At 36.3% G+C, this 16386-nt stretch overlaps 1 protein-coding gene across 2 annotated transcripts; it reads left to right on the top strand.

Annotated features, from left to right (window-relative positions):
• The first annotated feature begins 7906 nt into the window (after window positions 1–7906).
• On the top strand, window positions 7907–16130 carry miip (migration and invasion inhibitory protein). 2 transcript variants are annotated; one of them, XM_059529867.1, is made up of 9 exons: window positions 7907–8356; window positions 10838–11025; window positions 11309–11402; window positions 11517–11628; window positions 11863–11939; window positions 12035–12161; window positions 14425–14521; window positions 14787–14918; window positions 15780–16130. In XM_059529867.1, exons 1-9 carry the CDS (start codon window positions 8095–8097, stop codon window positions 15900–15902), a joined length of 1212 nt encoding a protein of 403 aa, XP_059385850.1. In that variant the 5' UTR covers window positions 7907–8094; the 3' UTR covers window positions 15903–16130. The 2 variants fall into 2 exon arrangements, with proteins under 2 accessions (XP_059385850.1, XP_059385851.1); XM_059529868.1 differs by having other exon boundaries at window positions 14787–14947; window positions 15780–15908.
• Window positions 16131–16386: the final 256 nt, after the last annotated feature.

Raw genomic sequence — 16386 nt, 5'->3', positions numbered from 1 at the left:
TAATTACAGGTGTCCATTAAACATGATGAAGCTCTGCAGGCTGATCTCAACATTGCTGAACACAAAGTAGATCTTCCTTTCAAATGTATACACAGTTTAATAAGCGCTTTATGGTACAATTTTCTTACAAACACACATCTTTTCACTGCACAAGATGTTAACTGATGGACTGGAGTGGTGTGGATTACTTGTGGATTATTGTTTTTATCAGCTGTTTGGACTCTCATTCTGATGGCACCCATTCACTGCAGAGCATCCATTGGTGAGTAAGTGATGCAAGGAATGCTGCATTTTTTCAAACCTGGTGAAGAAACAAACTCATCTACATCTTGGATGGCCAGTGGGTGAGTAAATGTTTTGCAAATTTTCATTTTTGGGTGAACTTTAAGGTTTGTGTTTTAAACAAAACATTAATCCTATAGTTTGCCCATGCACTAATCATTTACTTTTAGGACAGCAAAATGGTGCAGAAATGACATATTTCACATTTAAAATCAATGTGAATTACTATTTACAACCCATTTTACCTTGACAATATTTATTTCTAAATGAAACATAATATTTGATATGAAAAAAATGATGGGGTGGGACTTGATTCAGTTAGAATAAAACACCAGAAATGTGTCAGTCTGAATGCAAGTTTGCCTTAAATAAATAATAAATAGACAGCAATTAAAAGCATTAGCAAAAGTGAACAATTAATCTCAACATTTGTCATGGTAAAAAACCCAACGTAATTTTATATGCATTACTGTCATATTAACAGCAATTCTCACAAAAGAACAAGTACTACTCAGAGTACAAATGCAATAAATATTAGTTCATAAGTAGAAAGCTTGTTTAAATAATGGGCTTTTAGCAAATATTAGCTAAGCTGCTGTTTTAAGATACGAGTTCCACCTTAACAGCTTAATTAAAAAGCTTTCAAAGCTTGTTTTTCTATGTTCCTAATCATTGAATGAAGAATTTACCTGAGCGTACTCAATCCCCGGTCTTACAAAGCACAGTAAATAAATCTCTAATGAATGAATTTGTTCTCCGTGCACCAGTACACAATTAGACACGTTTGGCAAGAAGAGCTGAGTTCTCAGTCTGCTCCCATGCAGGTGCCTGAGCATTCAGATGACAAGCCATGAAGCCAGTAATAAGTGCAAGCAGACGTCTGAGTCCAAGAGCATTTATCTTTGCTTCATGTCACATTAGAGGCCGCAGGTTCATCAGCTACAACTCAGAGGTAGAAGCATGACTTCACATTAAGGGCTATGTGCAGGAGAGGTTTTATTTTACTAAGAGAGTTCATTGTGCTGCATAAGATTAAAGTGCAAAGGCACAGAATAGCGCTTAGAAATTCTGCTGATGTTAGGTTTAATAAACATGCATCTTGGTTCCAGGAAATTGCAGCGGTACAGCAGCATATATTAAGGTCTATACTTAAGAAAATGCTCTTTAAATGGCAACAATCAAACTGGATTTTGACATTTTTTGAAGAAAATGTGCTTCTGTAAATCTCTCTACAGTGAAGTTGTTTCAATGTAACATAAAGCAAGACACTACAGGCAAAAACATTATTTTTTATTTTATTTTATTTATTAATGCACCGGTCAGTTTGGTGATTTTGGGCTATTTGGCTTTTAATAACGTGTTATTATGGACTAGTGGAAAGACAACGTGCAAAAGACACTTTTAAGTGTTTATTATACTGCACTTTATGTATATACATCTGTAGATTTCAATTACAATACATATATTTAAAGGCTGTTAACAAATAAGGCTAATAATTTCTATTTTATTTGATTATTTTTGGCTGTTGATAATATTTTACTGATTTATGGAGTGATAAAAAGAGATGTAACTATAATATGTCAACAAAATGAAACAAGAATTTTAAATCTTACTTTAACCAATATTAAGATTTCTGCTCTGGAAATGTATGCAAATTAATGCATATTTAGTTAGATAATGCCTAATTTACATAATTAAACATAACCTTTCATAAAACTTCATAAAAATATAATAAATTTGCAAATCTTAACATAATCGATCAACTGGTGAAGTCTGATTATTAGAATTATTATTGGTTACTATTATTTTTTTACCCTATTCGGGAAGTAGTGGCCTAATGGTTAGAGAGTTGGACTCCCAATTGAAGGGTTGTGGGTTCGAGTCCCGGGCCGGCAGGAATTGTGGGTGGGGGGAGTGCATGTACAGTTCTCTATCCACCTGCAATACCACGACTTAGGTGCCCTTGAGCAAGGCATCGAACCCCCAACTGCTCCCTGGGCGCCGCAGCATAAATGGCTGCCCACTGCTCCGGGTGTGTGCTCACAGTGTGTGTGTGTGTGTTCACTGCTCTGTGTGTGTGCACTTTGGATGGGTTAAATGCAGAGCACAAATTCTGAGTATGGGTCACCATACTTGGCTGAATGTCACGTCACTGTTCTAGCTTGCCCTAAAGAAATCTGACAGGCAAAAAGAAAAGGATAATGTACGTAGCAAAAATTATGCAGGAATATTTATGCAATAAATGTAATATTTAGGGTTAGTGTTTATAAGTTTATCTTGCCAATTTATCTAACATCTAATTTATTTAACATTCATACAAACTTGACATTGCTTTATGTTGTTCAGATTTTTTAAATGTTCTTCACACTACGAAAAAAAAAAGGTTCTTAGGAACCAATGAAAATGGTTTAAAGAACTGTTCTGAAAAGGTTCTTTAGGAATCCAAAAATTCCTATTCTATGGAATCATTGTAAAGACACTCTTTTGGAACCTTTTTTTTTTTTTTAGTGTACAGGACATGAATTCATTCAAATATATGTTCAAATGAGCCGATTTGTTTCACATAATCAAAATGCATTTCCATATTTGGTAAATATATGCACAAATTTGTCCAATTAACAGGGTGACTTACTAAGTAAACAAAAAGTATTTGCATGCTGGAGGTGAGCGAAATGACTGCTGAAGACGTCTGTCTTTAGTCCAAGCAGCTCTTGGCAGATTGATGGGCCTTGGTCATGGTGTGGTGACCTGCCCTACAGCACACATTCATTTCATTGCTGATTGATTGCTATGTTCCCTTCAGGAGATTTACTGCTCGAATTTAACTCATCAGACAAGGAACAGAAGGTGAAAAACAAAGAGACGGCAAGAAGCCATCAGTCACTGTACACCCTTTAAACGGAAAATAACTCTTTGCTGGCCAATTAGCTCATGAATGATCTCAGAAAACCTATAGCATTAAACTAGCTTTGTTCTTAAATCTAATATTGCTTAAGATCTCAAAGCTTAGCGGTCAAAATACACTGAAGAACAATATTCCAAGTCAACATAAAATCAAGTGACGCCTATTTACATTCTTAAAGAAATAGTTCACCTAAAAAAATTACAATTTGCTGAAAATGTACTCACTCTCAGGCCATCCAAGATGTACATGAGTTTGTTTCTCCATCAGATTTGGAGAAATGTAGCATTGCATCCCTTGCTCAACAGTGGATCCTCTGCAGTGAATGGGTGCCGTCAAAATGAGAGTCCAAACAGTAGATAAAAACATCACAATAATCCACAAGTAATCCAAATGACTTTTGATGTTTTAATCTTCTTGTTTCTGGCACATATTACATAACTTGCTTTTCTCCAAATCTGTTAAATTTAAAAAACAAACTCATCTTCATCTTGGATGTCTTGAGGGCGAGTAGAATTTTCAGCAAATTTCATTTATGAGTGAAAGTTTTACAATTTCTTTAATTCATATACTTGATCAGATTGTGAAAATCGTATTGGTAAAAAATAAAAATAAATAATAAAAAGGAAATAATTATCAAAATAATGTTCAATAAAAAATACATCAGAATAACTTAATTTGTCCAATATCATCAAACTCCCTTATTTTTCACCCTCTCCAAACACCTGTTAAATAAATATCAAATAAATGAACAAACAAACTAACTTTTAGTTATATAAAATATAGCAATGTACCATGTTTCAAAAGTAAAATATTTCTGATTTTGCCATTTAGCAGAGTCTTTCTTATCCAAAGTGCTTTGCTCAAGGTTTCAGGGTCTAAACCCACAACACTCGGGTTATTAACCACTAAGCACTTCCCAAAAGAGTGTTCTAGCACTTTTAATCACATGCACAGCAAAATAATGATGCTGTATGTCTGCTAACCTGTTATTACTGCCCATGTTACCAAGGCAATATGAGGAAGTGCATGAATTCCCTTGTGCAGAGGTTGACCTCTCTCCAGAAAATGCATGCTGTGGCTTTTTCTTTAGCATCATTATATTCACTTTACTGTTGTTTTATACAGCAGTGAAATGATTTTGATAGTTCAGAAAGTGAACAGTCAGACCTTGTTGCACCGAGCTCGTCATCCGGTGTGTTCTTGCTATATTCAACAGCACTTGGCTTAAGACTTTTCATATAGCTGGCTTATCCGTCTTATCTTAATAAGATCCACCCTCTATCAGGCACACTGCAGAAACAATCGACCCAAAGGTGTTCTTTTATCAGCCTGTTCAATATCAGGAGACCTGTTCTACAGAAACCTCCTTGGCTGATCTTATCGCTTTGACTCGACTGTTTATCAGGATTTTTCACTGTGACAAGTTCACATTTTTGTGCTAAATATACTTTAGTTCTGTTAAAATCTTATGCCTTTAAATTAATATTTAATATTTGAGAATGCATTCAAAAGAAAATATATTTCCCTATATATTAACCATCAATATATTAAATAGTTGAATGTATATTGAAAATATACAGAATAATATATTGTGTTAATAGATCATAATATATTAAGAGAATGTCTGCTTTTCATATTGAAAAATATGTGACAGTATATTTACGTATATATTGTAATGTATTATATTACATAATACAGTTGATAATGTGTGTATACAAACATATTTGGTGTAATATATGTGCACAATATAGAAAAATATATATTGCATATACATTATGGAATATTCCATATATATTGTGGAAGTGTGTGTGTGACTAGCAAGACATTTGTTTTTTTTCTATTTATATACCTTGTTATAGTGACATATAAGTTTATGAATATAAAGTGTTATATACAGTGTATAGTGTTCAGCATTATGCATTAACTAATGAAAGAGAAAATAATTAATTCAGTTTCAATAAAGCTATTACATGCAAAAACATGCAGTGCAGTGTAGTTTTGTTCTTCATTGTTCGGTTTATATATGAATACACACACACACACACACATGTTTGTTTTTGTGAAAAGTGGGTTCATCCCATAGGCGTAATGGTTTTTATACTGTACAAACTGTATATTCTATGGCCCTACACCAACCCTACACCTAACCCTAACCCTCACAGGAAACTTTGTGCATTTTTACTTTCTCAAAAAACTCATTCTGTATGATTTATAAGCGTTTTGAAAAATGGGGACATGGGTTATGTCCTCATAAGTCACCCTCTTCTTGTAATACCTGTGTCATACCCATGTTATTATACAGAGTTGTGTCCTGATATATCACACACACACACACACACACACACACACACACACACACATATATATATATATGTTTGTGTATGTATCAATATAGCCATGCATGGTCCATGAATATATTGCAGTAGCCTTTACTAAAAAGTACTAGTTTCCCATATATAGAAATATATTATTTACTATATCACATTATATTTCCCAGTATATTGCCATAGTTTTTTGTATGGGGAAGCTTTCAGACAATTCATTCATTTATATACAATTTACAGAAATACAGTTTTATGAGCTCTACCTACACTAATTTTGCTAATGGGACACATTTCAGAATATGAATCTGGATTTTATTACATATTTTTTAGAATGGTTCTCTTACTCATCACACATCAACATTTTTAGCAATTAGCATAAAAGCCCAATTTAAATTAGCCAAATACTGCCCTCTGTTGGAATATATAATACATAAACCCACATGCAACTGTAGTCCACAGCAAGTCTATTTACTTTAACTAGAACCTATGTATAATTCTCTAACATTTAAAAGAAACCCAGTGCAACCTATTCTGAACCATTCCACTATTTACATCTTGCCCACATGTTTGTTTTTCCTCCTTCGGCCGTGATAAACGATCCCTCATTAATGAGCTATAAAGTATTCAAGCAGCACGCAATAATTGTCTTCAGCACAAACTGTGAGGCGAGAAATTAAAGGGACGGTCAGGGGTGACCCGACTCCATGACCAGCACTGTTTAATGTTAATGGGATGCAACACAACAGTGCAGTGGTCAGTCTAATGACAATGCACTTGCCGTGGACATCTCCGAACACATTAAATACGTGCTCTGAATAAGGAGAGACACTAGTGTGCACTGCGCTGCAGGACAGGGTCCACATCATTACTGTCCTCATGAGCGCGCGCACGCTGTGCTTTGATTACTGCCATTACATCCGGACAGCGCAGAGTCAAGCTGAACACTTGGAATCAAAACTCAGGATGAATGGACACAGTACAAATACATGTCAATTCATTTGAGAGATGTAAAGCGTACAGGGGTGCAATGTTTTAAAAAAAGAAAATAATAATAATTAAAAAAAAGATTTAAATAAAATGTATAAATAAATAATCTTTATGAAATCATATACTGAAATAGTATTTTTTTTTAAAAAGATAATATAATTTTTTTTTTAAACTATATAATCAAAACATATTTTTATTATATTGCATATAATTAAAATAATTTTATATATATTATGGAAACATTATGATAAACATATTTGGTGCAATATATGTGCACAATATAGAAAATATATATTGCATATACATTATGGAATATTACATATATATTGTTGAATGGTGTGTGTGTGTGTGTGTGTGTGTTTTACCTTGTTATAGTGACATGAAAGTTTATGAATATATATACAGTGTATAGTGTTCAGTATTATGCATTAACTAATGAAAGAGAAAATTATTAATTCAGTATCAGTAAAGCTGTTACATTGTGATATTAAAAGTTGAAGTCTCTCAAGGCTGCATTTATGTGCTTACAAATATTGTGAAAAACAATATTGTGAAATGTTATTACAATTTGAAAGCATTATTTTCTATATTAATATATTTTAAAATGTAATTGATTCTTGTGATGTAAAGCTGAATTTTCAGCATCATTACTGCAGTATTCAGAAATCCTTCTAATATGTTGTTTGTGTGTGTGTGTGTACAGGTTTATATATCCTGGTGGGGACTTAAACCTGAATACACACATACCCATAGGGACTTGCCCATGGAGTTTTTTCATCATCTTCTACTTCTTTTTTTAGAAAGTAAACATGCAGTTTCCTGTGATAGTAGGTTTAGGTGGAGGGCGATAGAAAATATGGTTTGTACAGTATAAAAACCATAACACATCTGTGGAGAGTCCCTACATGGATAGCTAACCAGACAGTGTGTTCGTGTGTGTATGTGTGTGTGTGTGTGTGCACCTAATTAACCATATTTTGGAAACAGATTTGTCCATAAAAGTGAGTTAAAAGTGAGTTAAAAAGTTTTTTTTTTTTTTGTAAAAATGCAGAAGGTTTTCTGTAAGAGGTAGGTTTAGGTGTAGGGCAATATAATTCAGTTTGTACAGAATAAAAACCATTACTCCTATGAAATGTCAAAATAAGGAACAAAGTATCATGATAAACAATAACTGCTACATATTGTATTGTTGTGCACTTAGATAAACACATGATAGATAGATAGATAGATAGATAGATAGATAGATAGATAGATAGATAGATAGATAGATAGATAGATAGATAGATAGATAGATGGATGGATGGATGGATGGATGGATGGATGGATAGATGGATGGATGGATGTGCTTGTCCCTTTAAACAAGCTCAAACAGATGCATTGTGGGAAATGTCCGGAGCCAATCAGAGTTTTTTTGTGTATTATTAGATTTTGACCATTTTACTCCTGTGGCGGAAGTTTAGAGTCTTTTTTATCCTTTTCATAATTTACACAATTAACATTGTTTAATAGACTAATATTAAGCTGCGAGAGATGTAAACGCGCCTCGTGTTGTGTGTTTAATTGGACGCGCGTCTGGTTCGTTGCTGTGGCGACGAAATGGACGCGTTCGAGCAGATCGACGCTCTGCGAAAGCGGAACAAAGATCTCCTGCATAAACTCGAGAAACAAAGCGAACAACTGCATCAGCTGACGCTCTCGTGTCCGGATAAGGTGGACGAAAGGCACAGCTCGGTGTACGAAGCGTTTATCGCCGAGAGCGGCCCACATCGCGCGCCTTTAACGGAGAGGAACGGAGCGCAGCCGCCGCGAGCGTCACTATCGACAGCAGCATCAGCGGCGAAAACCACCAAAACACCGGGTGAGAATGTACAACAGAGCTGAACACCTGGCCAGGGTGTAAAAACAGAGCTGAACATCTGGTCAGAGTGTAAAAATAGAGCTGAACATCCGGCCAGAGTGTAAAACACAGCTGAACATCCGGTCAGAGTGTACGAACAGAGCTGAAAACCCGATCAGAGTGTAGAAACAGAGCTGAAAATCCGGTCAGAGTGTAAAAATAGAGCTGAACATCCGGTCAGAGTGTAAAACACAGCTGAACATCCGGTCAGAGTGTACGAACAGAGCTGAAAACCCGATCAGAGTGTAGAAACACAGCTGAACACCCGGTCAGAGTGTAGAAACAGAGCTGAACACCTGGTCAGAGTGTACGAACAGAGCTGAACACCTGGTCAGAGTGTAGAAACAGAGCTGAACACCCGGTCAGAGTGTACAAACAGAGCTGAACACCCGGTCAGAGTGTAGAAACAGAGCTGAACACCTGGTCAGAGTGTAGAAACAGAGCTGAACACCCAGTCAGAGTGTAGAAACAGAGCTGAACACCCGGTCAGAGTGTAGAAACAGAGCTGAACACCCGGTCAGAGTGTACAAACAGAGCTGAACACCCGGTCAGAGTGTAGAAACAGAGCTGAACACCTGGTCAGAGTGTAGAAACAGAGCTGAACACCCAGTCAGAGTGTAGAAACAGAGCTGAACACCCGGTCAGAGTGTACGAACAGAGCTGAAAACCCGATCAGAGTGTAGAAACACAGCTGAACACCCGGTCAGAGTGTAGAAACAGAGCTGAACACCCGGTCAGAGTGTACGAACAGAGCTGAACACCTGGTCAGAGTGTAGAAACAGAGCTGAACACCCGGTCAGAGTGTAGAAACAGAGCTGAACACCAGGTCAGAGTGTAGAAACAGAGCTGAACACCCGGTCAGAGTGTACGAACAGAGCTGAACACCTGGTCAGAGTGTAGAAACAGAGCTGAACACCCGGTCAGAGTGTAGAAACAGAGCTGAACACCCAGTCAGAGTGTACGAACAGAGCTGAACACCTGGTCAGAGTGTACGAACAGAGCTGAACACCCGGTCAGAGTGTAGAAACAGAGCTGAACACCCGGTCAGAGTGTAGAAACAGAGCTGAACAACCGGTCAGAGTGTAGAAACAGAGCTGAACAACCGGTCAGAGTGTATGAACAGAGCTGAACAACCGGTCAGAGTGTATGAACAGAGCTGAACACCCGGTCAGAGTGTACGAACAGAGCTGAACACCCGGTCAGAGTGTAGAAACAGCTGAACACCCGGTCAGAGTGTAGAAACAGAGCTGAACACCCGGTCAGAGTGTAGAAACAAAGCTGTGATCCCTCGTTGTTAGTGCACAGTTAAGCGGTGTTTATATAATCAATTAGATTCATGTGTTTTTAATGCACGTCATGCAGTGCGTGTAACGTTCGTTTATGTGACTTATGTTTTGTATCGTTACTCTTGTATGTGCATAACGTTATATGGGTCACAACGAGACTATTTTGGTGTCTGCATTAAAATAATTTTACAAAAGTGATTTTATATTCTTAAAAAGCATCTTAAATGCACGTAAAGCATCAACATCAATGTTTTAAATGAAAGATCAAAATACGGGTTGAAATAGTGTTCTACCATCATTCAGTGTAACTGATGCATTTTCGTAAATTTTTTTTATAAATAAATGAAATAATTAAATACTGACAAAAGAAAATTGATCATACTAAATTTTATTATATTTTAAATGATTAAAATTGTATTGCTGACAAACCGGTAAACCTAGTGGTGTGAAGAATAGTGGTAAAGATTAAAAATGCCTATTAATTTTATTTTTGGGGTGCTGCACTGTGATCCTTCATGTCATCTAATGATGCTTGTTCTAAATATTATTTTGTAAATTAGTTAGTTTGTTTGTTTAGTTTAGTTTGTTTAGTTTATTTATATCAGGAAAATGTGCAGTTACATTAAAAAAGATGACTGCACCAGATTTAGCATTATGCTAATTTCCATCTGTAGTCCTACACAATTAAAATTAACAAAGACTGTTAATACGATATAAAAAGGCAGTTTACAAAGAAGGTACAATATACAAATATAAAGTGTAAATTACCAATTTGTGTGCAAAATTAGCTAGTTGCAATGTTATAAGGTACTAAATATATGGAGTGCAACAGTTTTTATTTTTTTATAACACACAAAACGCCATCAAATGGTACCCACGAGGGTATAATCTGATGGCCAGATACCCGTCTGGTGCTTTCAGTGTGAACAGGACTTTGACCAAATCATGGTTAAATGTATTATCTCATATATATATAAATCACATATGTGTATATATATATATATATATATATATACACATATGTGATATATATATATATATATATATATATATATATATATAAAAGATGAGATCTTATAAATAAATGAATCACTGAACATGAATATATTGGCTCAATATTGCTAAATTTGCTGAAAAATTGTCTTTGTATCTTCAGATGAATGGCTTCCTGGAGATCGTGAAGTTCCCAAACCGGACCCACATAAAACCAAACCCAACCAGAGTTTAGGACTGGGCACATACAGCACACTACTGAAAGACACAGCGAACAGTCGCTGGAAGGGACAGTGCAGATCTGTGAAATTGAAGCTCTCCAAATCTGCACTTCTCAGCCCTTGTGAACAGGTATGTGCTCTTGAACATTGATGCATCAAGACAGTAAATCAGCTGATGAAGACTGTTAGTCAACTTGGTTCATATTTGCTAGATGGCGCCAGGTAACCAGTATACAGTAGAGAGAAAAAAACTTAAATCTAATGGAGATCTGATGGTTTACATTGATCTCCAAAGAAGTGAAAAAGCACCTATATAGAAAGAAATCCCCATCTGTTACGGTTTAGCCATAGTGTTTTCATTTCAAGAGTATCAGATGTGTTTGTTTTTTTTGTTTCTTTTCTTGGGACTACAGAGAGAGACTGACAGCACAACGACTGCTAGGCTGGAGATGGATACTATATCAGAGCGAAACATACGGCCTTTACTGGGCTATGATTGGATAGCAGGTGGGCGGACTGGAAGATTTTCCCCGTTTTAATTTGCATAGATGGAATACACCACTGTTTCCATGCAGGTGCTGTTTGGAAACCATGAAGGTTACAGTTTGATTTATTTTTTAGGCCTAGTGGATGCTGAAAGCTCTCTTGAAGATCATTCGGAGCAGTTCTTTAGCGATCTCAGCAGATTCCGTCTGGCTAATCGAGATGAGTGTGTCCACAGCTTGTTATCAGGGTCAGTCTCTTTCTATGTCAATTGTTTCACAATGAAACCTGGTAGATAATGAATTCTGGTACCATGCACTGAATACCTTCCTTTTGATGTCCTTTAACTGTGGTAAAATCGCTGTAACACATTGGTATCTGTGCCTTAAATCTATTATATCTCGCAAATCCTATGCTTAATCCTGCGTGCTCACAAGATGTTGTAAGATGTTTTGATCATGCAAATGCAATTTTTTTTCCGCAGATTTCCATCTGTTGCTGATCTTGCATCTTCCTCATTCAGCAGTGACGAGCCGCAGCCACCTACAGACACACATCAGTGTAAGAGATCTACTGATTGGGGTTTTACGTGAAATCACGTTGTCATGCTTTTTTACATCATTATACTTCTCTTCATTTTTCCCTTTGGCCCACAGGCACATTCTGCTACAGAATAAACAGTCGACTGTTTGCAGTTCCGCTGGATGCACAAGACGCCTGTCCAGTGTGCAAGATGCCCAAATCTAAACACCCTCATACTGAAAGAGAGCCTGCTTTAATCAGGTGCGTATGTCAAAGTGCCCATTTATTCATATGTTACCTGTAATAAGTTTGGTGGAAAGAAAATGTATTTATTTTTTGTTCAGAAAGGATGCATTAAATTGATCAAAAGTTACACTAAAGACATTTATAATGTTACAAAAGATTTCTACTTTAAACAAATGCTTTTCTTTTGAACCTAATAGTCATCAAAGCACCCTGATAAAAAGTATTGAGCAGCTGTTTTCAACATGAAAGATGAAACACAAACGTTTCTTGAGCAGCGAATCAGCATTTTAGAATGATTTCTGAAAATTCAGCTGCGCAACACAGAAATAAATTACATTTCAAAATATGTTTTAGAAATACAAACCCGATTCCCAAAAAGTTGGGACACTGTACAAATTGTGAATAAAAACAGAATGCAATAATGTGGAAGTTTCAAATTTCAATATTTTATTCAGAATACAACATAGATGAAATATATAAAATGTTAACTGAGAAAATGTATAATTTTAAAGGAAAAATAAGTTGATTTTAAATTTCATGGCATCAACACATCTCAAAAAGTTGGGACAAGGCCATGTTTACCACTGTGTGGCATCCCCTCTTCTTTTTATAACAGTCTGCAAACGTCTGGGGACTGAGGAGACAAGCTGCTCAAGTTTAGGAATAGGAATGTTGTCCCATTCTTGTCTAATACAGGCTTCTAGTTGCTCAACTGTCTTAGGTCTTCATTGTCGCATCTTCCTCTTTATGATGCACCAAATGTTTTCTATGGGTGAAAGATCTGGACTACAGGCTGGCCATTTCAGTACCCGGATCCTTCTTCTACGCAGCCGTGATGTTGTAACTGATGCAGTATGTGGTCTGGCATTGTCATGTTGGAAAATGCAAGGTCTTCCCTGAAAGAGACGACGTCTGGATGGGAGCATATGTTGTTCTAGAACTTGGATATACCTTTCAGCATTGATGGTGCCTTTCCAGATGTGTAAGCTGCTCATGCCACACGCACTCATGCAACCCCATACCATCAGAGATGCAGGCTTCTGAACTGAGCGCTGATAACGACTTGGGTTGTCCTTGTCCTCTTTAGTCCGGATGACATGGTGTCCCAGTTTTCCAAAAAGAACTTTAAATTTTGATTTGTCTGACCACAGAACAGTTTTCCACTTTGCCACAGTCCATTTTAAATGAACCTTGGCCCAGAGAAAACACCTGCACTTCTGGATCATGTTTAGATATGGCTTCTTTTTTTACCTATAGAGTTTTAGCCGAACGGCGAATGGCACGGTGGATTGTGTTCACCGACAATGTTTTCTGGAAGTATTCCTGAGCCCATGTTGTGATTCCATTACAGTAGCATTCCTGTATGTGATGCAGAGCCGTCTAAGGGCCTGAAGATCACGGGCATCCAGTATGGTTTTACATCCTTGACCCTTATGCACAGAGATTGTTCCAGATTCTCTGAATCTTTGGATGATATTATGCACTGTAGATGATGATAACTTCAAACTCTTTGCAATTTTTCTCTGAGAAACTCCTTTCTGATATTGCACCACTATTTTTCGCCGTAACATTGGGGGAATTGGTGATCCTCTGCCCATCTTGACTTCTGAGAGACACTGCCACTCTGAGAGGCTCTTTTTATACCCAATCATGTTGCCAGTTGTTTCTGGCCTCTTATTGCTACCTGTCCCGACTTTTTTGTAATGTGTAGCTCTCATGAACTCCAAAATGAGCCAATATTTGAAATGACATTTCAAAATGTCTCCCTTTCAACATTTTATATATTATCTATATTCTGTTGTGAATAAAATTTAAGAAATAAAAAAATAAGTTTATGAGATTTGTAAATTATTCCATCCCTTTTTTACTCAGAATTTGTACAATGTCCCAGCTTTTTTGGAATCGGGTTTGTAAAAAAAACAAAAAACAGTTATTTAAAGTTTTTATAATATTTCATAATATTACAGATTATACTGTATTTTTGATAAAATAAATGCAGCCTCTGTGAGCATGAGAGAAAAAAATCTCTGTGATTTTGGTATTCATATAATTTTTCATTTTGAACAAAATGTTTATTTTAGTTATTCTAAATAGATCAAGTAGTTTAATACATAAAAGATTCAGACAATTATGTGCCACACATGCCAGTCCAATATAAAATGGTTCAGAGGCTCTTTAGACATTACAGGTCAGAAAATTGCAGTTTCATTAATCTCTTAGCTCTGTTTGGTTTATTTTATTTGGTGTGTGATTGAGTGTTTGAGTGCATTTGTTTCAGGGTCAGTATTCCTCGCTCAACTCTGCTGCCAGCGCACAAATACAAAGCCCATCGCCGCTGCAGTTTTGACCCCTCTGACAGCCTGGGTTTGCCCTCTGTAAGTTTCATACAGTCAAATCAGCATTAACATTGAATTCTCGACTGATAAGACTAAATATATATAGACCGGACCAATTAACCTGGGGATATTTGGCCTTTGAGATTATCTGCATTGACTAATAATGTGTCTGACAGCTTTATTAATCGATAATGCAAGTTTTTTAGTGTTTGGAATATTTTTGTCTCTAGTAAAGACCTTTAAGCTTTAGTTTTCTTGATAAATGTTATTCTCAAAATCTTGCAAAAACATGCAAATATTGCAGCACTGTTTGTCCGGATGGTCCAATCCCAGCCTGAACTCTGGCTCTCAGATGAGCAGTTTGGATCTGCGGGGGTCCATGGTGAAACCAGCATCTACGGGAGGGTCAGCCTCATCCTGGATTGACAATGAACCGGTGAGACATTAAAGCGGAGCACAGTCCAGGTGTTTAACTGTTGCTCATTGTCCCTTCTACATATTTATCGTTGTTTTAAATGGCATTTCAGTATTACTTCATATGAAAACTGTAGAGTTTATAATATGTATTTTCTTACTGTTAATATCTGTTTTATAATGAACCTGCTTTAATGGCTACATTGGCTTGAAATCAGGCATAAGGGTGTTTTCCTGTTTCAGGCATCATGCGTATCAGATAATCGGAAGATTTAGTTTTTCAGAAAACCATTGAACAAAAACAAAACGAATGTAATCTTATTTAGAAATCTGATTGATTTCTTTTGAAAACCCAACAGCTGAAATGTGAACCCTGTGAACCCTCTCTGTACTTCCCTAATCATGTACTCAGTGCACTTTAAATACCCTGATGATGCACTTAAATATCCCAAACAAAGATGCAGGCGGAACCCACGAGGAATAAACAGTCACTTCGCAGACAAATAAAAAAGAATCAGAAATTACCACAACTAATGAGAATGAACTAAAAAAAGACTAAACAAGGACCAAAAAGGGAACAGAGGATTTCTGAAATCTTTTGGAAAAAAACAAAGTAAACCCGAGATGCTTGTGTTTCACCTTCATGGAAGTTTTGTGTCAAATCTGTAATGTTTGTTTCATTGCAGTCTTCTAATATTACACAGACTAGTGTAGTGTAGAAGAAAACCAAGGAAAAGCCTGGAAGCAGTTCATTTGTAGATTTGAAGTAACATTTGTGTCATTCATATGTTGGTGGCTGTTCATCTCGGTTGTTTTCTATGGATGATTTGTTTCAGCTCAGTATTTTTTGGTAACTTTTAAGTAACATTAATATTTTTTTTAGGATTCATCCTTACGCAGAGCATCGAGACATCAGCATTCTGACCAGCTTCAAAATGTGGTTTGTTTGCCGCGGTATCGCTTTCAGCATCCACAACCCCATGGCCGCTCTTATGCTCTTGAGTGATTGCAGAAGTTGTGTTTAAAATAGATTTTCTGGATTTACTGAAAGGAATACTTATGTACATGTTGTATTTCTGTATGTGTAATAATGGAACACTAATCATTTTGTATGAATGTGAATTGTTGGTTTCTGACCAGTGGTAGTGTTAGCTTGTTTAGTGAGTTTTTTTATTTTATTAAATACAATGAACCCCCCCCCCCCCCCCCCCCCCCCACAGACACACACACACACACACACACACACACCGTATAACCAATGTTTGTTAAAAAAATTGTCATATCAATGAATGAATGAGGCAATGGCAAATAATGGTATAGAGGTACAATAACGAATGATAATAATAATAATAAATAAAAACAGTAATGTTCTGAAGTGAGGCAAATAAAAAGTTTTGTGAGCTTTAACATGAAATGTGAAATTTCATATAAATGAAATGGAATATATATATATATATATATATATATATATATATATATATTTTTTTTTT

The sequence above is a fragment of the Carassius carassius genome, chromosome 38 (assembly GCF_963082965.1).
Source record: "Carassius carassius chromosome 38, fCarCar2.1, whole genome shotgun sequence".
Taxonomy (NCBI): Eukaryota; Metazoa; Chordata; class Actinopteri; order Cypriniformes; family Cyprinidae; genus Carassius; species Carassius carassius.
Note: the sequence above shows the minus strand (reverse complement) of the source record. Positions and strands in the feature narration are given on the sequence as shown.